Source organism: Excalfactoria chinensis, chromosome 13 (assembly GCF_039878825.1).
Source record: "Excalfactoria chinensis isolate bCotChi1 chromosome 13, bCotChi1.hap2, whole genome shotgun sequence".
NCBI classification, from domain to species: Eukaryota; Metazoa; Chordata; class Aves; order Galliformes; family Phasianidae; genus Excalfactoria; species Excalfactoria chinensis.
The window spans coordinates 12,367,230-12,395,017 of record NC_092837.1 but is presented as its reverse complement, the minus strand read 5'-3'; the positions used below and the strand labels follow the sequence as shown (position 1 = coordinate 12,395,017).

Sequence of the window (27,788 nt, the reverse complement as noted above, 5' to 3'; positions counted from 1 at the left end):
CTGGATTTTTTCCCCCAAGGCTTTAATATACATACACATTTACACAGCACTAGTAAAAATCTGTACACTTCACATTACAGTACATACGAGCCACCAGTTGCTAGCTAACACCAGAACACTGATGAAGCCCAAGACGACTGCCCTAGAACAGGCAGGGGGGCTAGTCTTCCCCTCCAAGGAAGTTTCTTTGGGTTACACAATCTGATGAGACATCGCTTCCCAAACTCAAGCTGAGAAGGTGGAACAGGTCCCAGAAATGGACCTGCAGCTCTTCTTCTTCTAACAGCTTTAACGGCATCTTGCTTGCATTCCAGCTCTGGATGTTAGGTGCTGGGTTTTCCTTTTTTTCTCCGGCGTCATTTCTTCATCTTCATGTCTGCCTCAATGGCACAGCGACGCCCTCTGGTGCCTCCATCCTAGTCACAAGGCAAACAAAAAGACTGGCATTAGCAGAAATCAGTTATGCAACCCTAAGCACAAAACATTTCCTCCAGCACATGGAGGTAAAAAACTGTGCATCTGGGAACAGCTTTTCATGCCTTCCAAACAGGAGAAAAAGGGAAGCTCTGCTAAGAAGGCCTGGGGAGGCCTGCTTGCAGACCTACCTAGAATTCATTCTAGATACAGCATGGGTGCTGGGATTTGCAGCATCTCTGCACATTAGCAGTGGCCAGGACAGAGACGGGCAAAAAGTTTCTCACCCAGACAGATGCTTTTGGAGCCTGTAGTGTGCAGGCTTTCTCCAAAGTGATAAGATTCTAGCTTGGCTTTTTAAGATGGAAAGAGGAAATTGCTGACTAACCTACCTTATCAGCAGCTGATCCCTACAGGAAGTGCTCCTCCAGTTGAGTGACCCTGGCACTAGCTCCCTAGCTTCTCCGTACAGCTCCTTTCCATGAGCAGAAGGCGAGCTGAGAGCTTCCTTTGATCCGCTGCCCTCTCCCTTTGGCTGACATGCTGACTCTCCTGGAGTACTCCTCTGTCTTTAGATATATGCGAGAGAAAAAATAAACTCTCCATCTTCCTCCCCTCTCTCCTCCCTGCAACTCAGAGACTCGGGAACACTTTGCAAACACTTCCAGCTCACCACGGGCAAAGAGCAAGGTATTTCTGTGGAGTATGTTATTTGTTTTCTGGTCCATGAACGACAAAGAGAATGCAGCTGAATCCTCACTTTCCCCGGGCCCTTTGTACGGCCTTGAATGTGAAGAAGGGGCAGCTGTATAAGCATGAGAGATGTCAGAACTATAGCAATGCATTACTTGGTGCATCTTCCCATTCACATGGAAAAAGCAGGAGAGCAGTTGTGGAAAAAAGCAAGGCAGATGACAAAATAAGAATACTCGGAACCAGAAGAAAGACTGAAGCCCCACCCACTCACCCAAACCAAGAGGAAGGACCTGAAATGATTAGTCTCTACAGCTCATGGTTGTACAGACCCGAAGTTAAACACATTTTGCTGTAATGCGAAGGACGCTGTGACAGTGCAGCGATCACCCAGACAAGGAGCAGAGCATAATGACAGCAGTACTGCAGTACCTGCTGGAGCCTTTCAATACTTACAAAGAGAGAGAGAAGGAAGGCAGGAGAGCCCATTGGGACACTGTCCTGTTAAAAGGCCAAACAGAAGGACTTATCAGATATCAGACAGGGAAATGCACACACCACACAGAAGCAACAAGCCCACACGTGAGCATAGAGAAACATGTGCCCCACTCCCCTTCCCGCATGGCTTCAGTCTTACATGGCAGGAACATAAAAATGCACAGAAGAGGAATAAGGCAAGAGCAAGAATGCTAGGAAAGGGATATTTATTCCCTCACCAGCTATGGCAAGGCCTGCACTACCAAAAAACAGCTGCACTCTGCAGTCTGCCATACTCTCTACTTGAACTAAGCAGGGAGTCCTTGCTGTCACAATGTTATGTGTACCAGCTGAGAGCAGGTGAAGTCATGTAATCAGCTCTCAGATCAGTGTGGAAATGCAAAGTTCAATAGTGTGTTTTAAACAGCAAACCAGACTCCAGTAACAATCTGGTTCTGAAAACCTGACTTGGAAGTGAAGAACATGGCAGAGCCTAGTTTTCAATTTGTTACATCTTCACCTTCCTGCCATACCACACCTCCTCCAATATTCTCCTCATTTCACAACACTTTTCATCACTTGCTCTTGAAATCATGGACAGAAACAGAGGGATTGCAGAAATAACTCATGACTCTCAGACCCATCTCTGGGTTGATGTACATCTCCAGAGCTGAAGTCTAATCAATGGACTTAGTTAAAGAAAAATAATAACAGTAAATTGTTCACATGAAGATGCAGGACCTATTCCAATCTAAAAACACATTCTGCACATCTTTGGTACTGGAACTTCACGCAGTATCTTGAGATCCTCCAAAAGACACCAGCCGCCCATTTGCAGGGTGCAGCATTCTCACCTTCTCTGAAGCATCCTGCTTGCGAGTGGAGTCTCGCCCACGCAGGCTCTTTGCGCTGATCCCCGACTCTGATGTTTGCATGATCAGTTGTGTAGCCAGAAATTGCTGCAGGAAAACCATACTCTGTTAAGATTGTCAAGCAAAACAAGCTCAGTTAAAGCTTGTCAGCTATCACAAACCACAGGGCTGGGAACGATTGGGTCAGAGACAGTTTCAGTTCCTTGTTTGCTACTCAGAATAAGTTTCCCCATTCACCTCAGCAGCCACAAGTCAGGAGGGACTATAAAAATCCAGTTCAAACTATGACAGCCCCGGCAGCAGGGACGTTCCGCTTCAGAAGAAATTCTAATGATACATATTCACAGGACAGTCTCAGAACAGTTTTGTATATGCCTCAAACCAGCACAGACTGACAGTCACCAAAAGCAGCAGCTGCGTCCCTTGTCATTCACTGATCTTGTTGCTCATTTCTGTTCCTGAACCACACCCTAGTTCTTGCTGGCCTAAGCATATGTGCACCCCCAAAGGAAATTAGGTTTGAAATTAGTTTGGGCTAAGCCAAACAAACACCTCACTGTGTTAGTTTTAACAAACCAGTTCGCCACAAACACCTAAGCCAGTACAAGCAGGCAAAGATGGGGATTCATTTGAAGACACTGTGAGTGAAACTTCATTTTCACTTCCAGAAGTCTTTCCTGTACCTGTGGATCAATGCAGACAACTCTGTTCTGAAACAGCCTCCGCTCAGTACTTTACCTGGATCTGTTCTAGGACATCTCGCTGCATCTCCACAGCCATATGGTACACATCGTGGTCAGAGCTATTGTACATAACTGCATTTTGAAACATCAGCATAATGTCACGCTGGAACTCAGCTGTGGTTCGTATCAGCCCATTCTCAATGTTCTTCTTGATGGTAGATAAATCCATCGGCCTATGAAATACATTCAAAATAGCAACGCAAACATGTAACTCTCTCCCTTCTCATTTGCAAACAGTCTAAGGACAATGTATCTAATTAGACCATCTATTTAATTTAGCAGAATATGTTCTCCACATAGGCTGCATTCCTGAGTTCCAAGGCCTCAGATCAGGAGACACAATCTGCTCAGAAGTTAACAAGAATGGTAAGCATGCGTAACAGCTGCCTCAAGAGAGACATTTGCCTTCTCCAAGCATCCTGTGAGACACAAGGGTACAACCACTGGACTATTTAGGCATATTTTGGTAACTCTTCCATAATCTGGACTTTCTGAGACAATAAAAGAGATGATCAAAGAATCCGGGTCTTGGGAATGTCACACCTTAAATTCAACCCTTGGACAATAACAGAGAAGCTGATAGTCACATACCACTTCACTGATAAAAAATGTTCTGGTCAAGTCTGTATTTCATTCAAGGCCAAGGCTGTGTACAGACTTGTATGTGTTATTGAAGATGACTATTTTTCTTAGGAAAATACACTGAATGATGTCAGAAGAAAAGTATTTTCCAAGTTTTGCAGACTGAACAATGGATGAACTCTAGACTCTTCCTGCCAGAAATTCTTACACAAATACACCAGAGTTCTTGTGACATAAGAATGCTGAGACTCACCTCTGCACAATACTGTGGTAGCCTGGTGCTATATCGTCAGTCACAGGCTGTAAGAAGACATTGGCATACCTAAAGAGATAGAGACTCCAGTGAATGCCCTGCCCTTGCCAATAGAGGAACAATTCTCAAATACTTGTGTCATGCTCTCATGTTTATTTGTCTGCTATCACCAACAGTGTGATTCATCATCTCCCTGTAACAAGGCAGGTAAAGCCTCAGAGTTGGGAAAGTACAGACTTGCCTGAGATTAGTCACTTCTTTCTGCCATCAAACTCACATCAAACTCACCTGTGATTAGCTGCTGCTCTCCAAACCAACATGATGGCTTTCTTCCAGATCTTCTGAGCCTGTATTGCTTCCTGATCCTCACTGCACACTGAGCTGAGAAAAAACAGAGCATGATTTCCTTTATGAATCTCCACACTGCCCTGGAGCAGAAACCTTACAGTTCATTTTGCCTTTGTCATGCTTACAGTAACCCAAGCCAGAGAGAAATATAAAACACGGGACCTGGCACTATAGCACTGTTTGAACACCTGCACTTCTGAGTAAGGACAATCTAGTGCCAGACAAATCATCAACAAATTCCCCCACCGGACCCAATCAGCAAAACAGAAATGAGAATCCCGCACTCCCCCCAGGAAACAGCCTGGGATTTGCACCTGTGTGTGGTAGAGAGCTTCACTGATACTCACAACTGCGAGGAAGCTGGGCTGCTGGGGATGGAGTCAGCTAGTGTGTGAGACTGTAACGGTGCGTTATGGACACTGAAGCCATCATCACTCTCACTCACAGGGGGTTCGTTATCCATCTCTGACAGATATCCCTCGCCCTGATCTTCTTCTTTGGGCTCCTCCAAACTGGCAGCTTCACTGGCACCATCCTCATCATCTTCTTCACCCTGTCCATCCTGAAACACAAAGATTTTGTAAGTCTGCACAGCCAACTACAGCAGCAACTCAGAGCCTCCAAAGCACTACGGTTCAGCAAGCAAAGTGATTTTCCTGACAACTGTGCAGGCATTTCCACAAAATTCTGGTTATTATCCTGCCTTACCTCCCACTGCCAGCAACACAAACACAGAAACACGCAAACTCAGCTGTATAAGGCCTGAAGCAACCAACTTCACGCTGACTACTTCTTACAGCGCAGAAAGCTGAACACAGGCTTTGCTTTTAAGTAGGTGAGAGCCAGAAAGCAGCAGCAGTGAGGTATTACTAGTGAAACCAAGATGACTACAGCCAATTCAGAATTACCTTCATCTGACTCCTAAAGAGGGCTTGGGCTTCCTCCTTCATTGAGTCTGCGAAAGAAAGAGAAGCAGAAAGATTATGGTTCTCTAAAGCAGTCTTCTCTACAAAAGCACCTGTACCAAAGCCTACAGCCCTGCAGTAATTACCCCTATTCCTACATATACTTTTCTCCCTCCTCCCCAAAACACCTGAACCAGATCACTGACATCTATCCAGCTAATAATGTTGCATGTAAAAGATTTCCTAGCTGTATTAAGTTACCTGACAGCTCAAATTTGTGCTGAACATCAGCCTGTGAGGAGTCTTCACTCACATTTGGGACTTGTGGAGGGGATGAATCATCATCAGGTGGGGTCTGGAGGGAAGAGAAATGCACAAATCTAGACGCTTGTGTCAGCTTACTTCAGTGAAGGTGTGGGCACATCTAAACTCACTCTAACCTAGCTCAAGGCAATGCATTTCACTGAGCACCTTCCCAACAGCAATTCTGTACATGGGCCAGGGGAGTTACATCAAAGTACTGCCTAAAGCAGAGAAGTTCCCTGCAGATCGAACAGATCAGCAGTATGACTCCCAAGGAAACAGTCAGTCACGTTCATTGATGCGTCACCTTCAACCCAGCACTCATCCTTCCTCTAAGCTTCTTTCCTGCCTACTACAACTGCTCCTCTTTCCCCACATCAGTTCCAGGCAGCCTCTCAGCTCACGTACCTCTGTCTTCACTGTATTGTGCATTGTGTCTTCTCCCTTGGTAGATTCTATCTGAATTTCTGAACTCTCTCCTGCTGCCACAGCTGCTCTTTGATCCTCCTCAATCTCTTGACTCCGAAGCTCTGGCGTTTCTGTCACTCTTGCAGCTGCTGGCATGGTTTCTTCAGGGCCCAGCTGATTCTGCTCTTGCTCTGCAGGTTCTGTCTTTATTTCTGATCCCAGCTCTCCAATGGCCATTAGCTCTCGAATTCCCTTTGCCTCTGGCTCCTCACACTCCAGTCTCTCCTGCTTCACAGTCACAGACACTTGGGGTATCTGGGCCTGTTTCTCATGTTCCTGATGAATTGGATGTTCCCATGGGCCAGGCAAAGCCTGAGGGTCATCAGTATCTTCACAGAAAGAGGACAAAGCAGCTTCAACAACTGCAGCATCCAGGACTTCGGGGTTGTCGTCTACCTTTATTACCAAAATAAACAAAGAGAAATGCAAAGGTCAGAAAGAGGGACTAAAAATAATTCAACATTATTTGGGAACAAGTTAATTGTGGAAAAGCTGGGTGTAACAGATCTAGAGTTGCTTTTAGCAGAGGTCCATCACTCGCTGTGGAGTCTCAGTTTCAGAAAAAGGGCACTAACTCAAACCTTACCCAACATGAGATTTCTTTCTGTATTCTGAAGTGAAGCACCAGGCTAAACACGGCACTGGAGTCACACAGGTGTCACTTTCTACTGACAATGTGAAAACAAGCATTTTGAAAAAAGTTCTTTCTTGTTTAAGCTACTTAAATTTGGCAAGCAGTAACCGGTTGAGATTAACCTAACTCAATGTGGGAAAAAAGCTACCAGCTCTCTGCTCTGCCTGTTTACCTTGTCTTCAATGATGGCTATGATATTTCCAACAGTATCGAAGTCCAGCTCTTCGCCTGTATAGGACACCGCAATATCCATCTTCTCAGCCAAATCCAGGTCTTCTTTCCCATCAATGCAGTGATCTTTGGAAGACCCTGCAGTACTGCCAGCTCCAGAACCCAGGCACTCTTTCTTGATTGAATCAATAATCATGGATATTTCACTGCTGTCCATGGACACTGTCACTGTATGGGAATCAGACACTGCTTCCATGGAAACACAGGCTTCTGGCTGGCTCACTGCACAAGGATGAGAGTGACAATCATAACCAAATACTGCAATGGCTAAGTCCAAGCACCAGTTGCAAGTATCCCAGCTCCACCCACAACAGTATAGCTTACAAAAATGAAAAGACAAATATTGGTGACATGTCTGCTTTCTCACAGCAGAGAGAAAGAGAGGTTCCAGCCCTTGAATCAGCCCTTGAATCATGATCCAGCAACTCCCACCCAACAAACCCTGTTTAAATCCCATATTCACCACCTGTTTACTGCAAAACCCAGCCACAACCATCCTTTCAGAAAGTAAGGCGAGTCTGAGATGCTAAAATGCCAGCTGAGAGCTTGCTGGGTGCTGAGCCCAAGGCAAGTTCTATGACCTATGAGTGCGTAGTTCAGGAACGCACCTGTGACTACGCTTTCTGGAGCTGCAGCTGGTGGCACAACGGATGGTGCTGACAGCGTGGGCATCATGACAATGGTTGCCTGCGACACAGGCTCTACGGGGGGTGGCAGGAGTTTAGCTGGAGGTTCGCTGGCAACAGCGGAGAAGGAAGCAAGAGGTGAGGTGAACTGTGCAGGACCAGCTTCTAAAAGCCGGGAAAGCGTAGGAGCACCTAACAGAGAGTAGAAGGGAAAAGCACATGAGCGAGAAGCAGCCACCACTGGGTTCTTCACTTGTCTGGTGGTTTCCTCTGGGAGAACACACTAAATAGTACCTCCTCACAGTCCCAAAAGTTGTAAAGAAAACCTGCACCAAAAACGCATGATTCCTAGGTGCAGTCAGAGATTAAATCATGCAGACTATGGGATGGTGTTCAAAGTAAGGCCTGGACAGGCTAAGCCACACATGCAGAGAGATACCCTTCCAAAGGTTCATTCCAGTATAATCACAGGAAATATGAAAACCATCGCTGAGTAAGAGACATAGGGTAAGCCAAGACAGTCATCACAGGAGGAGGAAGGGAGCAAAGGGAATCTCTTTGCAGGTCTTTCTTGGAGACTTCCTTTGTTATCACAGGTTGCCACTCAGCCGTAATTTACTGAACAATCTGGACCAAATTAAAAGGTCTTAAAGAACAGAAATGGGTAAGGAAAGTAAGATTATTCATTTGGAATTATGTATGAACAAATGGTGTAAACCTTCAGTTGTGGACAACATTAACAAATCCTTTGTTAGTATGAGCTGAGAAGGAAATTTATCTCAGGCAGGAGGTTCTGAAAGGACTCGGTGCACAGACTCATACCCTGTCCCTTCACACCTCAGCCTATGGAATTTTCTCTAGAGATCACAGTCTAATTCTCAGTGCACCCCTGAGATGAAGCAGAGGTAAGATAAATGAGGTCTGCAGTTCCACAGGGAGCTGTATTTAGACACACTGAGGCTCAGACACTAGATACAATTTTCCCCAAATCCCTGTCAATTCAACCTTCATTTCTAAACTGAAATGCCAGGTATTAGGCCACTATCAAACCCAGAAAAGTAGAATGGATGGGCCAGAGCCAATCAAATCTATCTGTTTCAGCCATTTCAGACCAAGCCATATATATATAAATATATATATATATATATTTATCCCCAGTAAGAATTAGTCTTCTCAGAACAAAAGAAGAAGAAAGGGATAAGGGTACAGAAATAGCAACAGAACTTGTAAAGAAGTCCCCAGACAAGGCAGGATGAGATGCTCTTTATCTCTCCAAGTGAAAATAAAACAGTCTGTGAAACTGTGGCACATAATGGTAACATTGCAAAGCCACAAGGACTTCTGAAGGGAGAACTGTACAGGGAAAAAAACCCTTCTGAATTACCTGAAGCAGCAGGAGATGCAGGAACAGCACCAGGTGCTGACTGCATTTCTCCACTGTGCAGCACTGGAAGGACGCTTCCTACCTCCAGCAGGACTCCTGAGTTGTTCATGTGACCAGAAGCCACTGCCATTTCATTTTCACCAACCTGCCAAAGGAGGACACAACTGAAGTTCCTGGAGATAAAACCACATCAGTGATTCTCTGCCAGACAGGCACCTTCATGAGTATATCCACCATTTGCTGTCTCAACAATACTTTTGTGTTTTTTGTCCAGCCTAGTCCCTGCCTAAGGGTCCCCTTATGCAAGTTTAAAACTATTCTTCAACTACAATACAGCTATAGTGCAAACTCCCATTAAGGTGGGACAAAACCATCACTTGCTCTACCTCAGTTACTGAGCACAAGGATCTCACAATTCCTTATGGATACCTGTAGAGTTAACCTCTCTGCTTCCTAAACTAGTAAGGAATTATCCATTATTTTGAGTTCAGGAAAACTGACACATCAAGATGGAATGTAACGCTGCCAACATCACACTCTAAGCCAATAACAGACTCTGAATCAGATGCAAAACCACCCTGTCAATACGAAGAAAACCCGAAGACTTCCACAGCCATTCTCTACCCTTTGTCATCTTATACTGCTAACACAGTGTAACACGCTAACACAGAGCATGGAACACCTACACAAGCTAAGAAAATACTCCAAATATGATTACTGAAAAATAATCAACAGCAAAACATACTTCATCACACAAACACTAATGCAGGGAATCAATGCCATGTGCAGGCCGATGGCTGCAGCTTTTGGACAGGGCTTTCAACAGTCAGCAACGGTTGCCCTCCTTCCTGCGCCTTCTAAACACTAGCACCAGAAGGGCCAAAATGACTTGTCATCACAGCCATTTTAGTAACTGTCTACAACTAGAAGACTGAAGAACTTCAACACTGGTCATATACTTAACTGAAGGATTCTATTCCTACCCTAAGATCCATTATAAAGACTGAAGCACAACCTTCTGCCACGAGGTAAGCAAGAATGGTGAGCCCAAAGAACTTGCCAAGAACACCTCCGTGGAGACAGAATGGAATGATGTCTACTCACTAACATGCAGCCCCAGAGAACCATTTCCTCTACCAAAGCCTGCAACTCCAGCTCCTTACAACTAGGGACAGCCAGTTCTGTGTGCTGACACCTGCAGCCCTGGACCCACAGTAATGCTGGGAAAGAATCCCACCTTCGTGGCTTCACAGGGATAATTCTCTCTCACAAATTTCTCTTCTGTTGGGATTCTCACAGAACAGTATATTTTTTAAATGCCTTTGCAGCTCCCCCTTTTTCAGTGGAAGAGCCTGGAGCAGATTTATTTATGTGCTTGTATATATGAGCAGAGAGCTCCATACCAGCCTGGGGCTTGTGGGCAGGAGACTGCCCTTCTTCAGCAGCTCTGAGAGCAGAGGGGAAGGAGGCGGAGTTGCTTTTTGTCCTAGCATCTTTTTCTGGGGTGAATCATCAGTGACTGGGGTCATGGGGGCATCCAGGGGAGCAGAGCCTGGAGGGGTGTCAGGGATTCCAATGAAGGAGGCAACTGGGGTGCTGGGCAATGTCCCTGGAGTGACCTGAGAAAGAGAAAAACCACACTGTTCAAAGCCACACTCCACCACACCAACTAGTCCCACTTGCTCCTTCCCCCAAGAGCAGTGATCCAGCACACCACAGACACCTACTCCATTCACTCACTACACTACTCCAGGCTTTCACCCTTTCCCTGCCCTGTAGTGCCACTTCCCAGGCACACACAGAAGACTGTCTGGTCAACCCACTGCTGCCCCTACACAGCCTTTGATCCAGGCACCTGATCATCACAGCCACAGAAGAAGACACGTATCTTGAGCAGCACTGCATATCAACCACACTACAGCACTACCACAACAAAAAGTCTGCAGAATAGGCCAAAGGCTTCTCCCCAGGCTCCTGTTCCATGGAGGATGCAGAACTCTATGTCCCAGGCCGGCCTTTCCCTCTTACTGTGGGAAACATTCTTACCCCTGGGCTGGCCTCATCCACAGCAGGCTGAGACAGATCTCCCAGAGCATAGTCTCCCCCTGGAGAGGTTGAACCTGCAGGGGAGCGAACCATCACACCCGTTAATCTTCGTGGTGGATTCTTAATGGCCTGACGAGCTGAAAGAGAACAGAAGAGAATGGGATTCCATGACTCCACCCATCTCGGACAGCTCCTGAGTTGCCTTTGACTTTGTCCTAAAAAACCCTAAGAAAACAATTTATACTGCAGAAACTTCCTGCATCACACTACACTCACTTCATAGATAATACTAGGAATGGGTAATGCACCTTAATTTCATGTTTCCCTAGCAATTGGGTATTTACCATATCCCACCACTGCTAGGTTAGCTCACTGCATTGCTCTAGGAACTATATATGGATGAAACATTCAGGACAAATCCTTATTCCTCTTACATACAGCCTTTCTACACAATTTGTTTTCTTATCAGAACACTCTGTGTTTTGCTGGAAAAAGAATACAAACTCTTTCTTCCACCCCTAGGGCAAAGAATTCACATGAAACAGATCATAAGACACAGTATTTTCCAAAAGTTCTGAAAAACAGAAGCACATCCCTTTGGAGAGTAAAGAAGCAACTGTCCAGTTTACCTTGATAAGCAGCATCTGTAGCCTTCCTCTTGACTTCTGCCTCCTCCTCCTCCATCTTCTTCTTTCTGTATACAGAATAAAAATGCTCTGTCACGGTGTTCCACTGCCCCTTAGCTTCTCCCACACAATCATCTTACTGCCCCCTACCCCATACTCTCCAGAAAACAATGAACTACTTTGTGGACTCAGGCTTAAACCCTCTGAGGAGTAAAGCAGAATCAAAGGCCAACAAGACAATAACATGATTTGCAGGTAGTTTCACTTCCAGTTGCGTATCAAAATGGTAGAGGCAAGCATGATTTTGCAAGTCATCAACAAACTTAATACTGGGAGCTCTGAAAGATGCCTCACATAAAGTGGTGCTCCACAACCTAAACTAAGTTCAGCCCCGGAGGTCAAAGCATGTCCTCTCTCCCCCAGTTTAGATTGAGCCAAAGATGTCTGCCAAACACAAAGCATCAGGGAACTACAATCTCAGAAGAAAATAATGTGAAAATAATTAAATAACCCACATCATAATCTCATTGCACAGCTCCTCCAGTCTGTTATCCATGTGTCCAGCCTGGATCAGCTCTGCATCCTTCTTGAGTTGCCTGTAATCAGAAAATCTTCTTACTTACATATTACCAAATGGGAAGCCCTGAGAAGCTCCCGTTCCATGCACTTCTACCCCAAGCACTGTCCCACTTACACCACTTTTTCAGAGCAGGATTTTCAGACGCACCACAGTTCTGCCTCTGCCACATACCTGTATTTCTCCTGTGTTTCTTTAATAATTTTCTTCAACTCCTCAACCCTCTCTGCAGTCAGTTTCCTCACAATGACATCTTCCACAGTTTCCACCACCTCTCCTTTCTCACCACGCTTTCTCCTGTAGAACAAGAGAAAAACAAAACAGTCATGAAACAGAAAATCTGAGTTCTGCTGTCTTTCGTGGCTGCTGTCTACTATTCCCAGTCCGCATTTGCTTCAGACTTTGTACTCACTTAGGGGTCTCCGTAGTCTCCAAGAGCTCTGAATACTGAGATGCACAATGCTGAAAGGAAACAAAGAAAATCAGAGGACATCAGAAGAGTCGGATCAGCAAATGTCTACCTATGAAACCTGCAGGGCACCGACTCTTCAGAGGTCTAACGCTTTATGTCTCCAGAGTTTCTCTCAAAGATACAATGTGGCATACCTCAAAAGGAGGAAGACTAGTTCACTCTTTTATTCTAGCATTGGCCAGGCTGACTCAGAACAAAGACACAAAATAAACCTGCGGCTTTAACACTCCTGTCTGTGAACATGGACCAAAAATATTCCAATGGAGAAGACCCGACAGTATTAAGTCAAGCTTAACAAAACTACAGAAACAGTAAATGCTATTAAAACCAAACCAAACCAAACCCAGACTTCTCCCCTGATAATCTTAAATTCTTTCTGGTCCTTACCTAACTAATATCCCAGGTGCTTCCCAAGCGCTTGGACACACCACAGTACAAGGGCTTCCACAAAACCCCACAACAACAAACTCCAGCTTGATCATGTGCCTCTTTTGGTTTGCTTTGAACCTGTCTCCTGTCAGTCCCACTCAATAGCCTCTAACATCTCTATTGGACAAGGCACTGAGCAATTATGCCCTGTTCACCCTTGTCATGCTGCTCAGAATTGTATAGGCATCTATTGTTTTTCCTTTCACTTATTCCTTTCTTATGCTGAAAGGTTCTATGCTACTTTGTCATCCCTTAGAAGGGAGCTTTTCCATGTCTCTGATCATTCTGCTCTCAGTTTTGTCATCTTGTTGCCTTCCACACTGCACACAGAATTCATTTATTCCAGGACTGCATTGGCAGCCTCTTACCTTTTGGGAAAACCAATCCGGTGGGCGACCTGGCTCTGCAAAGGGTTTGATGGCTCTGCTGACTGAGACCCTGCAGGGGAGAAATGGCACATGACTGCCCACTGAACCCACCTCAACAAACACACTACGAAAAGGTGTCTTAATTCTCATCACAGAACAGTCCCCATTAACACAATGGATCTACCAAGATAGAGCTTTTTAAAAGGAATTACTCAGCTATGGCCTCTGGACTCAAAAGTATCTGCCTACTCCTAATGCAAGAGCTTCACTTTCTTGCTCTGAAAATCACATTCTAATAAATTAAATGAAAACTTCCCTTTGTGGGGAGAAAATAGGCAGCAAAACCAATTGAGGAGCACAGGAAGAGCAAACACGGCTCTTGCATGTGTTACATGGATGCAACCCTTCCTATTCAAGCTTGCTATGGTTTGAGAAGTGTTTGGTAATGCTGCCAGGCACACAGTCTGAATTTTGGATGGCTGTGTGTGGAGCCAATTGGACTCACTGAGCCCTGCGCACCCGTTCCAACTCAGTACGCTCTATGACTCCACCTACAATGCCGTGCTCTGTACCAATTAACGCACATCCCTTTTCACACACTCCTCCAGAAGAAGCAGAGCCGTTTCCAGGCACGTGTCTAACACCCCGACCCATAACACGAAGCGCACTGGTCCCACCCCCTTACCAGTTCTGGTCGCCACTGCGCATGACGGACGAGGCGAGGCAGAGCTTCTCGCGGATGGACCACGGCTCGGTGGGGCCGGCGCTCAGCAGTTTGTGCTCTGCCGGGACAACGGGCAGCTCCGCACCGCAGCACAGCGCAGCGCCCCCCGGCCCGCCACAACGGGAGCCCCTCGGAGCGAAGCCCCGCCCACACCACCCGTTGCCCCCCCCATCTGGCCCCGCCCACTCCAACCGTCGCCCCACCCTCCGCTCGGCCGTTGGCCCCGCCTCTCCCCTCAGACCCCCTCAGGCCGCTCCCCCGCCCCAGCACCGTGACCGCGAACCGCCCCCGTTCCTCCGCCCCCGGCCCACCGATTCCCCGCCGCCTCTCCCCACGCTCCCCGCACTCACTGCCCGTTCCCGCCGCCATCTTCCCCGCCCGGCCAAGGTGAGGCGGGGCGGAGCTTCGCGCACAGCCCGCCGGGAGCCTCAAGCGCCCCCCCCACCCGGTGCTCAAGCCCCGCCCATCCGGTCTCAGCACGGCTTCTGATTGGTGGGCACGCCGTCCCGGGCTGCGATTGGCGGAGAGAGCGGGCGGCGAGGTTTGAAACCCCAACAGCATCGGCAGCGCGGCCGTGAGGTGGGAGCGGGGTCCGGCCGTTTGTGGGGTCCGGCCGGGGGTGGGGAACGGAGCGTGGCCGAGCCCCGTGAAGCGGCCTGTCCGAGGGCGCGGGTTGGGGGTACGTGCTCGTGGGAGGCGGGCGGGCCGTGTCGCTGGGCCGCTGCTCTGACACGGCCTCGTTCCTTCCCTCAGGAGCCGTGCGGGTCGCCATGGAACGAGCGCTCGTCTCCCCGGGGCTGTTCTCTGATGATGATGGTGCTGCGGCCTCCCCCGTTCTGGAATCCACAGCGGCGGGGTTTGGTGCTGACCTGCGCAAGGATCTCCTGTCCGAGTTCTCCGCCATCTCCCCCGGTCTCGAGGGCACCCAGCAGGTGAGGATGGAGCCCTTCTGTCCCGCTCTGAGCAGTGCTGTGTCTCCTAAGGGCTGTGCTCTGTGCGCAGCACAAAATGATTGCACTGCACAGGCAGCAGAGGGTCCTCAGATGAGTCTCTGCTTTGGACAGTGCAGCTCTTGTTACCAGCATCTACTAGTGAAGGGCACAATTAATGGATGCCCCTTTGCAGGGTGCTCAGTTCTAGGGCTGCACTTGGTGTTGTGTCTTTGAATTGTTGTTCTGGTTCACTACACAAGGCAAAGATATGTTGGTGAATGTGGAAATGTATGAAAAGATGTTCTGCTGTTTGGGGACCTTGGGAGCACTGAAGCACTTGTTAATATATTGAGTAACTGTGTGTCTTCCAAGCAGTGACTCCTGTTATTGCTCTGGGCCTGCAGATAGCTGTGTATCTCACTCTGTCACTCTGGCTGGCGTGTTTAACCTGTGCAAATTTTGCAGGCTACTGCTGAAGATGCTAATGGAAAACTGAAGGTGTATCTGAGAGTTCGACCCCTGAAAGCTACAGAGCTGGAAAAAGGGGAAGACCAGGTGAGATCCTTGATACAGCAGTTGTGCGTGTCCTTACTGGGAGAACCCATTTTCCTTTGCTGTCATGTCATAACCTCTTGTAAGTCACTGTGATTTGTTTTTCCTTTCAGGGTTGTGTCACCATTGAGAGTTCAGAGACCCTCCTTCTAAAAGCCCCCAAAGACTCCTTCACCATGCGGAGCACAGAACGTGGAGTGGGACAAGCAGCACACAGGTTCTCTTTCACTCAGGTAGGTAACTGGGATAGACAACAACAATTAACCCAATTAAGAGGGTTTTGAACTTAAACCCGTAACACAACTTAAAAAGCTGCCTTTTTGCTAGTAATACCAGTGCTCTGTGTGAACTGTGTTACTCTCTCTACTCATTTCTGATGTCTTCCTTATTGATTTATCTATTTTGAAGTAGATTCTGCAGAACCTCAGCAGAAAATGCCAAACTCTTATTTTGTTAATAAAGACTTAAATATGATGAAGCTCGTAGTAATATTGTGTGTTACTGGACTAAGCAAGCGAACAGTCTGTTTCTATAGGGCTCTCAGGCTGGAATTACTGGTAGGTTTGTTTGTGGTGGTGGAGAATGGAGGCCTTCATTAAGGACTAACCAGTATTATTTTGAACAATCAGCTGCAGTCTAAAAGTAGGAAGGATCTACATAAGGCTGTTTTCTGTGTTGTTTTTTTTTTGCAGATCTTTGGACCAGATGTGGGGCAGAAATTGTTTTTTGATGAAACAATGAAAGAAGTGGTAAAAGATGTACTGAATGGGCAGAACTGGCTGGTTTACACTTATGGCAACACCAATTCAGGGAAGACTCACACCATTCAGGGTAATGGGAGTATGAAGTGGTAGCAGACATCTGAAGTAGCTGCATGCTACATTTCTGTTGAATCCCATAGCTTCCTGTTCTTTCTTCAGGCAGCATCAAAGATGGTGGGATCCTGCCTCGTTCCTTAGCCGTTATCTTCAATAGTGTGGGGGACCGTCTGTACCAAGCCATGGACCTGAAGCCTTCGCTCTGCAGTGAGGTGATCTGGCTAGACAGCAGGCAGGTTCGACAGGAAGAGACTAAGAAACAGAGCATGCTGCGAGGGGGCCTGTGGGAGGTAAGTACATTCCTTCCAGGAGGTTTACTAGGGAAAGAATGATGTTAGACCACCTGGTCATGGCTTTTCTTGTTTCCTTCTAGGAGGAGCTGTTAACACCACTGAAAAGGAGTCACAGTGCCGAATCTCAACTTCAGGCCACCACCAGTGGCAGCTTTGACAGTGGAGTTGCTGGCCTCTCTTCATCCAGCCAAATTACCAGCCATTCAGACATCAGCCAGACAGAAGGTATGGTTAGAAACCTGAAAGATTTCAGAAAACAGCTAGAAAGATGCTGTTGTAGAGAATTTTAATACTGTATGATCGGACAAAGGTAGTTGTGTATGTCCAAACAGCAGGAGGCATGTAAAATAGCTTTGAGTCTGGGGTGGTATTACTACTGAAGAAAGACATTTCAGTCTATTCCTGAACTACTCAGGTCTGACCTTTGAAAGACTGCAGTCATGATTTATTTTCTTTTCCTCCCCAGAATCGGGCCCCCGTTGGGCTGACCTGGATCGTATTTCACTCAGCACCACGGCAGATGTGCAGTTTTCCATCTGGGTCTCTTTCTTTGAGATTTACAATGAGTTAATCTATGACTTGTTAGAACCAGCCCTCCCTGGTCAGAACCGCAAGAGGCAGACACTGCGGCTCTGTGAAGACCAGACTGGCAACCCCTATGTGAAAGGTATTTACCTGAAAGATGTTTATAGTGGGCCTCTAGGTGGATCTCACCTGAGGGAGACTTAAGAATAGAGTGGGTGGCTTAGCAGTGATATGTCCTCTGGCCACTCAGATGCCTGGATAAAGAGGATGTGAAGCTTATTAATGTTAGGGAAATGCTACGATCTCTTAACTGCCGTGCCCAATGCATGCCTGCTTTTCCAGATCTGAACTGGATCAATATCCGTGATGCTGATGAAGCCTGGAAGCTCCTGAAACTGGGTCGGAAAAACCAGAGTTTTGCTAGCACTCACATGAACCAGAACTCCAGTCGCAGGTCTGGAGCGGGAGGGGACATTTCTTAGATGTAAAGTTCTGAGAATCATTTCAATATTACATCTCCATTTTTTTTTTCCCTTTTTTAAATGCCTGCATGTTTCTTTTACAGTCACAGTATCTTCTCCATTCGGATTCTGCATTTGCAAGGAGGTGGCAGTGAGATTGTTCCCAAAGTCAGCGAGTGAGTTTCATGCTTTCTAGGATTCGTCTTGAGGATCTTTGAATGTGTCACTAAGCTCATGTTGTTCTCATCTTGTTTAATCCTTACACCTGGGCTGCTGTTAGGCAGAAAGACCTACCTAATTTATCCCGAAGGAGCTTTCCTTGTCCTCCTGAGGAAACTGGGAGGGTGAGCAGGGGAAAGTGATTGCAAAGTGTCTGAACTGTAAACCTGGTGAGAACAGCACAAACACGGTGGGCCAGGTGATAGCATCTCCGTTTTTTTTCAGGCTATCTCTGTGTGACCTCGCGGGATCAGAGCGCTGCAAAGACCAGATAAGTGGGGACCGAATGAAAGAAGCAAACAACATCAATACTTCACTCCATACTTTGGGTCGCTGCATCACCGCCCTCCGTCAGAAGCAGCAATCCAAGTGAGTATCTGGAACTTCAGAAGGGAGGTTGTAGGGAAGGCTGTCTTGCTTTTCCTATGGACTCACTCTCGTCTCTTCCCATAGAGTGAAGCAGATTGTGGTTCCTTTCCGGGACAGCAAGCTAACCCGTGTGTTCCAGGGTTTCTTTACTGGACGTGGGCGCTCTTGTATGATTGTCAACATTAATCAATGTGCATCTACATATGATGAAACTTTGTATGTAGCCAAGTTCTCAGCCATTGCCAGCCAGGTAAGTAACACTTAGTAGTGTTGTGATGTGCTCAGGATGCTTCCTCCTATAGTAATGGGTCCCTTCCCCTCAGAATGCATGCATTCCTTCCCTGTGTTTTTGCAGTGTATTGTTAACTCCACAGTAATTCCAAACTCTGCTAAACTGAGAAGTTTGACAGCATTCAGGGAAGTGCCATGTTCAAAGGCTAAGCAGCCCTCCAGGCTTTGTGGACCAGTAATTATAGCCTTTTCCCCTTCAGCTTGTTCAGGCCCCTCCCACAAAGCTGGGACTTCCATCCATACAATCAATTATCAAGGAGCACAGCAGGCGAACCAGCCAGGGTTCAGAAGCTACAGAGAAGGAAGAAGTGAAAACGGACAGTGAAGATGAAGCAGATGTCTCTGTTTATGAGAGAGAGGTGGGTTGTGATTTATTTTACAACTTTTACTGATGGAAAGTCAAGAATATGTCTAACTGTTAACCTGGAAGGTGGGGCCTGGAACTCAGTGCAAATGATGACAGAAAGCCTCAAAGATGTGAGCTTACAAACACTGTAAATTAGGGATCTATGGAAGATATTCCATCCACAGGTGTTCAAAGTCTGAAGCATGTGCTTAAGAGCACTTGTCCATTTGTGGACCAAGGACAGTAAGAGCTCAGGTGCAGACCCATAATCTCTCCTCCTTATAAGGGAAATCTTGATTGGAGAATTACTTAAACAATTGGCTAAACTGAGGAAAAATAATCAGGCTTTCTGGATACTCAAAGTGGGCAGCTGGAATAGCTGAAAGATAAGAGGGGGGTGGAAGAAATACTGGGATTTGAGTTGTAACATACCAGGGTAGTAAAGGCATGTGCAGCCTTGGGCAGTGCAGTATAGCAAGCTGCTTATGGAGATAGCTCCAGGTGGAGTGGTGTTTAAACCACCTCATGGGAAGGGAACTGGGAAGGAACCTACCAGCTTGTTTATCCAAGTGACTAAAACCATCCTAAACCTTGATTACCCCAGCCTTACCGATACAGGATCAGCTAGTTTGTTTTCTTTAGGTCATAATTGTGCTGTGCAGTGTGGGCAAGGGAGTTTGTGTCTTCCAGGACTTGTTGCGTGTAGTGGAAGCCGCACGAGAACTGCTGGTGCAGGAGAGGCAGGAGAAGCTACAACTAGAAATACGTCTCCGTACAGAGATCTGCAATGAGATGCTGGAGAGCATGCAGCAGAAGGAGCAATGGTGGAGGTACAGCTGAGGCTGATTGATCTCCCTGTGCTCAGGGTGTGCTATGCTATCAAAGGCTACCAGATCAAGATGCAGATAGTTGTTTGCTTTCCTTGTAGCCAACACGTTGATGCACAGAAAGAAATGCTGGAGGAACTGTATGAGGATAAGCTGAATAACCTGAAGGAGTCACTGACAGACTATTACCAGGAAGAAATCCAGGTTTGTTCAGAGGGATGGAATGACATCAGGAAGGTGGCAGGGGCTTGGGAATGCTTAAGGCCAGGAAGAGGAGGGTGGTTACACAGACTGAGAATAAATATTTTGGTTTTTTTTGCTGTGCTCGTACTTGATAACTTGATTCACAATTCTTGTTAATTCTCTTTTCTTGACTATTTTGTAGTTAGTTGGACTTCCAGATTTTCAACCCTTAATCTGGGAATTGATGTGTAATCATTTTTATTCCTCCATTTGTTCAACATAATTCAGAAAATCTTGTTTAATTTTTGAACAAACTTGCTTCAAGGAGCGTGATGAGAAGATTGAAGAGCTCCAAGCTGCTCTGCAAGAGGCAAAACAAAAACTGGATGCTAAGCAAAGAGACTCAGAGCAAGGCTTGCGTCGGTCAAAGCGGGTGGCTGCTTCATGTGCTCTGCAACAGGAGCTGACAGATACTAAGGCCAAACTGGAGCAGTGTCAAATGGAGTTGAATACAGCATCATCAGGTGAAGGAGGCTCATCTCCTAGTTCAAAATCTAAAGTTCCTTTGTTTAAAATGAAAGCCTGAGCTCTTCTCAGTTTGTGGCAGCTGGTCTCAAGGGCAGTTCAGACTTTAAGATAAACCTAACATTTTATGAATGAGCTCTTCTCACTCATTTCTGTCTATTCTTAGAGTTGCGCAAATACCAGAGATTACTGGAGCCACCTCCCTCTGCCAGGCCCATTACTGTGGATGTAGACAAGAAACTGGAAGATGGACAGAAGGTAACTCTTATATCTCTGTTAGAGAAAGAAACTCTTGCACAGCAAAATGCCTGCCAGTTAAAATGTGTTTGGAGCTGCTGTCTCCAAGCCTTCAAATAAATGGTTGACAGCATTCTGAAAGCAAACCCTCAGCGCAGGTGTGGAAGGTGCTGCTGTTAGTGACCCCAGTGTACCTCAGTCAGATCTCTCTCAGTACTGCAGGTCTAGATTATCTCAGAGCAGCTTTGTTACTAAAACAGTGGTAAGATAACAGCTCACTTTAAAATCTCTCTTGCAGAATGTGAGGTTGCTGCGCTTAGAATTACAAAAACTTGGGGAATCTCTTCAGTCTGCAGAGAGGGCATGCTGCCACAGTACAGGTGCAGGGAAACTTCGAGAAGCCCTTTGTACATGTGATGACATCCTGGCTAGACAGGTAACGTGTTATCTTTTCTTGCACTGGGTTATTAGTTTTATGTACTCTGATGTAATCAGCAGATAGACCTGGATTCTTGTAGCTGCGAGTATCAATGACTTATTCTCTAGACACGTAAATACCTGTTACATTAAGGGAGCTATACTGCAACTTCATTGTCTGAGTTGTACTGCATGTTTAACTCTCCAAAGGAGACCCAGCTTCTTCTGTTTAGCCACTTGATAGTTTGCACTTGAAGCAGAATTCAGAGTTCTCATTCCTTTATCCACTGTGATCCATCACAGTTGCTATGGCAGCATGTTTACAGCATGATGGATTCTGTTTTTTCTTAGCATAACAGTTTCTGTTTTGTTACTGAACTGCTATACTGCTGACAGTAGGAGCCTTTTCTGTATGGCCTTATTGAGCATGCTGGTTAGTGAACTTCAGCTGAGTCTTCATAATAACCAAGGAGTTACATTTCTAAATACACCACTGCTGTCTGTTTTTCAGGACCAGACACTGGCAGAACTGCAGAACAACATGATGCTGGTTAAACTGGATCTGCGGAAGAAAGCAGCTTGCATTGCTGAACAGTATCACACTGTACAGAAGCTCCAGGCTCCTCCAACATCTACTCTAAAGAAACGGTTCTGTGCCAACAGGGAAAACCTACAACCTAACCAACCTCCTGGCAAAAAGCCATTCCTGCACAATCTTCTGACACGTTCAGCTCCCCGTCCTGCTGCTACCAGAGGGTGGCAACTTCGATCAGTTGCTCTATGACTTCTTGGGAACGCATCCCTGCCTCCCCTTACTGGAACAGGTGGTACATCCAGTATCATAGCTTCTCTTCTTCTTTGTGTGCTTATTATTGTAGCTGCTTGAGAGCTTATGTAAACATTTCTGCATATGTATGGTTAAAAGTTTTAATCAATACCAAAGTGGACAAAATGACCTTCTGTAATTTAAACACTACAGTGAGGAAAGGTTTTTAAGTATAAAAACAATGCAGATGATCGAAGTGTGGTTTAACAAGAGGACCAGTTAAACTGAGTTCAACTACGGTGGCACATAAAAATAAGTTCACAAGATCTTCCTTGTATGATACTCTCCCTTCCTTGAATTATAATCCTTTATTAAAGTATACACGTTCTAGTTCAGGGCTGTTCTCCTGGATCTTTGCTTGTAAGTCTGGCTCCAAGCGTGTTACGGACATAGAACTGAGCAAAAGAAACAAGTAAAAGGGTTACATATATACATATATACATATATATTTTAACAGGCACTTGGATTCTAAAATAAGACTGATGCATTCCTTCAAAATTCCTGGGTTGTGGAGAGTTTTTTTTATAAACTCCTCATAAAGGAATCATGCTCCACAGGTCAGGCAAAAGAATCCCCCACTCAAACGGTGCTGAAGATGTCCCATACCTTAAAGAAACAGCTGGAGTTCCTACTATCATGTTGGTTAAGGTTGTCTGTCAACAGAAGCTTCTCCCTAAGGATGTTTTTCACTATACAATGTATTTGGCCTGTTTAACTTACTGTCTGATTTTATTCAGTTGATGTTTATTTCAGAGTCATCACAGCTGCCAGATCACACAAACAGATGCAGTTTTCTAAAGGCAGTTTAAGATCTGATCTTTCTGTGAAGCTGAGAGCACTGGTTAGAACCAAGAGCCACCCCAGCAGAGGAGGGGGGTGCTGTGAGAGCTCTGCTAGCTGCTTTGCTAGTTTCTAACCTGCCCTGAGCTAGCCTGGTGATGCTCTTTTAGCATTCTATGCCAGCCACAAAAACAGCCAAAACTGCTTTGTAGCATTCAATTAAATCAGATGAGAATTAGGTATTGTTTTCTGGAAGTCAAAAAAACTACTTCAGTTGTTCCCTATTTTAACCAATTCAGCTCCAGCTTACATCTTTTAAGCTACATTTGGCAGCTTGTCAACTTGTAATAATTCTAACAATCACTAAGTAATGAAGGATAAGTTGAATATAAGACCCTATTTCTGCTATATACCCCAATTTGAGGTGTTTTTTCTTATTATGAACAGTTTGTATTGATGGAAAAAAAAACAATCAAATCACAAATAAGCACATTTAGCCAAGTGCTGTTCTCTATAACCAGAGAAGCTTCTAGCTAAAAATAAAACGGGATCTGACTGTACTTAATGAAGCCAGAACCTCACTGGCCATTAACAGATGGTTCAGACTACATTAATAACAATATTACTTTTCAATACTCTTCTGAATATTCTCACATTTCTCATATTGTATGGATATTGAGACTGTATGCTCTGGGAGGCAACGGCAACTTACTTGTTTGTGTCTCTGCAGTATCTTGCATGCGTTGAAGTGTAACATTAAAGAAAGAATAACACAACAGGAATATGTACCTTTTTTGAGGAAACAGGGCACAACACAGAGGAGTTGCAAACACGAGGCTGGAAAAGACAAAAACGGGTTTACAATATTTAGTGTGCTAAAGGAAAATCTGAAACTTCATGCTTTCATGTCTTTTAAGCACAAAGCTGTTGTGTTTTTGTTTTGACACAGATAGTGAGGTAAGGTTCCATGGAAAAACAACTGCTTTATTTCTCAATGCATTATGCTTATGAAATCCTTTATGTATTATGCAGTATTAAAGCATAAGCAATACCCTTATGAATATGTATAAAGCTTTCATCTGATGTTCCTTCAGTGCTTTGCACTGGTGTATGTGGCAACATAAGGTGCTTGACAACAGCAAACACAGCCTTCCATTAACCAGAGGTGTCAAGGACTCAAAACTCAGGACTAGTATACAATTATTGTTTATGCAGGTGGCAGCTAAAGTATCTTCACAAATTAAGTTGCTTATACCTTTACCTGTCACTCCCTTTTTCCCCTTCCCTACCCCCTGCTTTTTCCTCCCCTCCCAGCAGCTTCTTCGACTGCTTCCTTTTTGAATGGCATTATCAGCTTTATCAGCCACAGATGTGGAAATGAAATGCTGTAGTCTCAATTTCTCAGATCAGTGAGAAATATATCATTTCTGCAGCTTCTTGTCTGTATTGCTTCAACGTACATAGGTTCCCCCTTTTTCACCTTATACAAAACACAAACGCTGCTTTCTTAAAAAGCAGCCCCTGCAGTTACACCTTTAAAATAGCAGACAAGCCAAAGAAGGCACTCACCAGAATCCGACTAATCCAACTTGAATGGGAGCACTCATCCATGGAAATCTCTGTTCAAAACAGAATACACACAGTGAGTATGCTATCTTTTATTCCTCTTCCCACCACGGAAACTTGCATTGGAAGGGACAACCTGCACCTAAAAAAGTCTGTTTTGCATGATGAAAGGAAAACAATTACCAGAACACCTTCAGCTTGAGCTATGGTTTGAAAGCCTTACCCCGACCTCTTTCAAGTAGTAAGGAAACTCAGTGACATCAGTGTACGCTTATTCTGAGCATCCCTTAGAAACTACAACAGGTGACTAACTGTTTTACTGGTGAACAGATCCTGACCTGAACCTGAGTCACGTAAGCCCACAGTAGCTAGCAAGTTGGGAGCGGTGCTGGTGGGATGCACTGGCAGACCTCCTGAGGGCACATGGAGTTTGGCTGTAGCTCTCTCTCTTCCATACCATCAACTGGCTTTAACTCACAACTGCAACTTTGCTTTGTGGATAACAGATCATTGCACCTGCTGACCAAAAATAAGGGAGATAAGGAATTGATAGCCCTTCTGTCTTATGCTATGATTTGATGTGTAGGAATTTAACTGTTAAGCACACAACCTAGTCCAGTCCAGTTCTGCAAGTGTTCATCTCTTATTAAAGAAAAAACTAGGGGACAAAACTGAGAAAGTACCCCATAATATATAGACTCTTTTTCTTTATAGCATACCTTACAAGTATCATAACTCTTGCAGAACTTGAACGCACACACCAAGAAGTGGCATAGTTTTCTTGTGCGTCTTTGAATGGTTTAGGAATCCCCTCCCCTAGCCCAGCTTAGAATCCTAATTGGAATTGCTAATGAAATAAAACCAGATCTGTTCAAATACCATCTCTACACAGGGCTGTTTTGTTACAGTAAAAGTCAGTGTCTTATTTAATAAGCAGAATGTATACCACAATTGCTATGATAACAGGAAGCTGATTTTTAAACAGATGAGCTAATGAGTACAAACGTGTTATAGTGAGCAATGTTCCCAACGATGGTGATGGTTTTCTGCAAGAGGCATTATTCGAGATGTAGAAATTACAGGGGAAACCAGTGAACAAAAGACAAACAGTATTTGATAGGTGAGATAGGAGGAGGAAATCTAGAAAGCTCAGTGTGACAAAGCTGGTGCTATGTAAGGTCTAAGCAGTGGTAATCAAGCCTGCATATGAAGTTTTCTCCAGAGCCTGAGAGAAGGAAATGATGTAGAAAACTGCTCCTCTTTTTTTTACTACTTCTTCCTGGTGTTAACCTGTAATCCAGAAATGAATGCAGAAAGAATCAGCAGTAACCTGCAACAATAGAAGGGTAAAGACTCAATTCAGCTAATGCTCCATTGTTCTGACAATCCACTTAATACACCTTTGACTCTCACCTGAAATAAATTCACTCAAAAAGCTTTAAATTTTATATACTGGGGGAGTTCCAATGGCAAGAAACTCCATGGCTGACGGGGGAAGATCAGGAATTGGACTGTGCAAATCACAGCTTACAGATGAGGGACAGCAGTTACCAAAGTCATCATCATCCTACACTAAGTTGGGAACACAAAAACTTGGTACAGCAACTGGCTCCTGAGTACAGGGAGAATTAAAGGAGAGGGATGCTGAGAACTTAAGTGCAAGATACGCAAGAGAAAAGCCCCAAATACTTCTGTAACTGAGAAGACTTAAAGGGCATCATGACAGTAACAGATATTGGTTTAAGCCTCCATCTGAGTTGGTCATTATTCTGAAAAAGAGAAGTGTCTATGAACATAGATAATAAAAACTCCTATTTCATTTGCTGGAACAAATGTTGCCAAGGTATTTGATCTGAATTACAGCTTTTATTTTTCAAGAGTTTTACCAGATGGCACTAATTAAGAACAATGGCAAGGTAATACATTGACACTAGAAGGTCAGTGCTGCCTAGAGAACGATCTAAAATGATAAAGTAAGTCTCAACTGCATGCTGCACATCCTTACAAAGAGAAAATAGAGACCTACAAGATGGTAAAAGAATTTAGCCTGTTAAAAGATGTATTTAAATAGGCAAGAAGGCAATTTCAGATGAATTGGGATTTAAATTCCAGATGACTCCAAGGCATCTTTGGCAGTTCATGCAAAGAGAAAGTAGAGAAGTGAGAGCAAACAAAATGGAGCAAGCAAACAGAAGGCAAAAAGAAAGTCAGATTTTTTTCTGCTTCTTTCACTGTTCGATCCTCAGTTGTGTCAACTCTCTCAGGGAAGCTATGCCTGCTCACAAGAACATCACTAAATGAAACAAGAGCTAAAGAAGGAAAGCATGATATGATCTAAGGCCTGAGATATCCAAGAAAGATATTTGAAAGAAAAAAAAGCCTCTGTTCTAGTTTAGTAAGAGCTCTGAATATTTACTTTAGTTACAGACTAAGAGACTTGAAGATATTTGCTTTAAAGGCATATGAGGAAGTTTCCGGAATCAATCCAGAGAGAAACAGCTGCTGAGGATGCGAGAGCGGCAATATACATTAGAGCTTCAGTTTCCCTTTGGATTTTCAGACATTCCTATGAAATAAATGTTCCACTTCTGGTAGGGAAAGGTTATCTGCAACAAAACAAATCTACAAACCCTGTCCCTTCAAGCAAGGTTGCTATGGATCCTTCTGCTGCAGCAAATGTAATAACAATCTGGTTCTACGTGGAGTCAGTCAATATGTGCAGCATGCAGCCTCACCATCAAGAGCCACTGCATTGCTTAATTCAAAACACAGTCAAAGCAACTGCTGAAATCAAAGGCAAAAGCAATGGATACATCAAACCAAGTATTTAGAGTTTTCTGGTCGAGAATTAGGATTCTTTTTGAACCACCAAGTACGTGTTTGTGGTTTTAAAAACATTTTTGAATCATTTTCTAGCAATAATTTTTGGGAATACTGTCAGGTATATCAGTGCTATAATTGAAGTATCCTCATGCAAAACCATGTCAGAGATGAATAGTACTACAGAACCTACATCATATTTAAAATACCAAAGAATGACTCACTGCTACCACCGAGATCAGCAGTCCAGAAGTATTTGCCTCTCTCTCACACTGCTTACATCATTCTATGTTCCTTATCATTTAACAGCCATTTGACTTTTCTGACCCTGCTTGCTGCTTTAATAGGCTTTGGCAAGCTTACAAGTTCTTTTCCAAGAGCGCTGATGACGTGCAAAGCAAAGACTACGAAAAATGAGTTAGTAAAGCTTGCGTGGATGGTGTTGGTATACTGCAAATGGATGGTGCTTCTGAAACCCCAAGAGCAAGTGCAGAAGCTGCTTGTTAGAAATGCAGCTTATTCCTTAAAGGCTTTAATACTAATCTCTACCAAGTGTTACCACTGATGACCTGTAGAGCAGCGTTTCACCTCTGCTCATTCTTTGAGGCTGAGGGGGAGGAACAGGT

At 44.9% G+C, this 27,788-nt stretch overlaps 3 protein-coding genes across 7 annotated transcripts in view; 1 reads left to right on the top strand and 2 right to left on the bottom strand.

Annotated features, from left to right (window-relative positions):
• On the bottom strand, positions 1-14,850 carry BRD8 (bromodomain containing 8). 3 transcript variants are annotated; one of them, XM_072347961.1, is made up of 22 exons: positions 14,526-14,848; positions 14,137-14,233; positions 13,452-13,521; positions 12,595-12,644; positions 12,357-12,479; positions 12,121-12,201; positions 11,609-11,673; positions 10,980-11,116; positions 10,337-10,552; positions 8,934-9,078; positions 7,532-7,741; positions 6,865-7,145; positions 5,999-6,454; positions 5,549-5,642; positions 5,291-5,337; positions 4,730-4,944; positions 4,323-4,415; positions 4,035-4,103; positions 3,195-3,372; positions 2,439-2,543; positions 1,564-1,608; positions 1-416 (listed from the first exon to the last, which is right to left on the bottom strand). In XM_072347961.1, the coding sequence occupies exons 1-22, from the start codon at positions 14,734-14,736 to the stop codon at positions 357-359; spliced, it is 3,048 nt and encodes a 1,015-aa protein (XP_072204062.1). In that variant the 5' UTR covers positions 14,737-14,848; the 3' UTR covers positions 1-356. The 3 variants fall into 3 exon arrangements, with proteins under 3 accessions (XP_072204062.1, XP_072204063.1, XP_072204061.1); XM_072347960.1 differs by lacking the exon at positions 1-416 and adding an exon at positions 755-983 and having other exon boundaries at positions 14,526-14,850; XM_072347962.1 differs by lacking the exon at positions 10,337-10,552.
• Positions 14,705-22,157, top strand: KIF20A (kinesin family member 20A). Of its 2 annotated transcripts, none has more exons than XM_072347964.1 (19): positions 14,705-14,754; positions 14,929-15,107; positions 15,573-15,662; positions 15,773-15,892; positions 16,352-16,490; positions 16,580-16,767; positions 16,851-16,995; positions 17,237-17,437; positions 17,638-17,749; positions 17,861-17,932; positions 18,201-18,344; positions 18,429-18,594; positions 18,836-18,994; positions 19,672-19,811; positions 19,910-20,012; positions 20,317-20,515; positions 20,683-20,774; positions 21,052-21,189; positions 21,682-22,157. In XM_072347964.1, exons 2-19 carry the CDS (start codon positions 14,946-14,948, stop codon positions 21,952-21,954), a joined length of 2,643 nt encoding a protein of 880 aa, XP_072204065.1. In that variant the 5' UTR covers positions 14,705-14,754; positions 14,929-14,945; the 3' UTR covers positions 21,955-22,157. The 2 variants fall into 2 exon arrangements, with proteins under 2 accessions (XP_072204065.1, XP_072204064.1); XM_072347963.1 differs by having other exon boundaries at positions 14,727-14,854.
• Positions 22,158-22,289: 132 nt separating this feature from the next.
• SFXN1 (sideroflexin 1) overlaps positions 22,290-27,788 on the bottom strand; it is a 27,895-nt gene continuing 22,396 nt past the window's right edge. For both annotated transcript variants that reach the window (XM_072347968.1, XM_072347967.1), the window contains exons 9-11: positions 24,346-24,395; positions 23,566-23,613; positions 22,290-22,391 (exon numbers count right to left, since the gene is read on the bottom strand). In XM_072347968.1, the coding sequence (XP_072204069.1) occupies positions 22,295-22,391; positions 23,566-23,613; positions 24,346-24,395 (195 nt within the window). In that variant the 3' untranslated portion in view covers positions 22,290-22,294. The remainder of the gene's footprint in view (positions 22,392-23,565; positions 23,614-24,345; positions 24,396-27,788) is intronic.

What these genes read in the sequence shown, in the direction of transcription:
- KIF20A (XM_072347964.1), top strand. Translation starts at nt 14,946, where the DNA reads ATGGAACGAGCGCTCGTCTCCCCGGGGCTGTTCTCTGATGATGATGGT. An exon ending in AACCAGAACTCCAGTCGCAG is followed by an intron (nt 17,750 to 17,860) that starts GTCTGGAGCGGG and finishes TTTCTTTTACAG; the next exon opens with TCACAGTATCTTCTCCATTC. An exon ending in ATTGTTCCCAAAGTCAGCGA is followed by an intron (nt 17,933 to 18,200) that starts GTGAGTTTCATG and finishes GTTTTTTTTCAG; the next exon opens with GCTATCTCTGTGTGACCTCG.
- BRD8 (XM_072347960.1), bottom strand. Translation starts at nt 14,736, where the DNA reads ATGCTGTTGGGGTTTCAAACCTCGCCGCCCGCTCTCTCCGCCAATCGC. An exon ending in GAAACACAGGAGAAATACAG is followed by an intron (nt 12,202 to 12,356) that starts GTATGTGGCAGA and finishes TTCTGATTACAG; the next exon opens with GCAACTCAAGAAGGATGCAG. An exon ending in AGAGCAGCAGCTAATCACAG is followed by an intron (nt 4,104 to 4,322) that starts GTGAGTTTGATG and finishes CTATCTCTTTAG; the next exon opens with GTATGCCAATGTCTTCTTAC.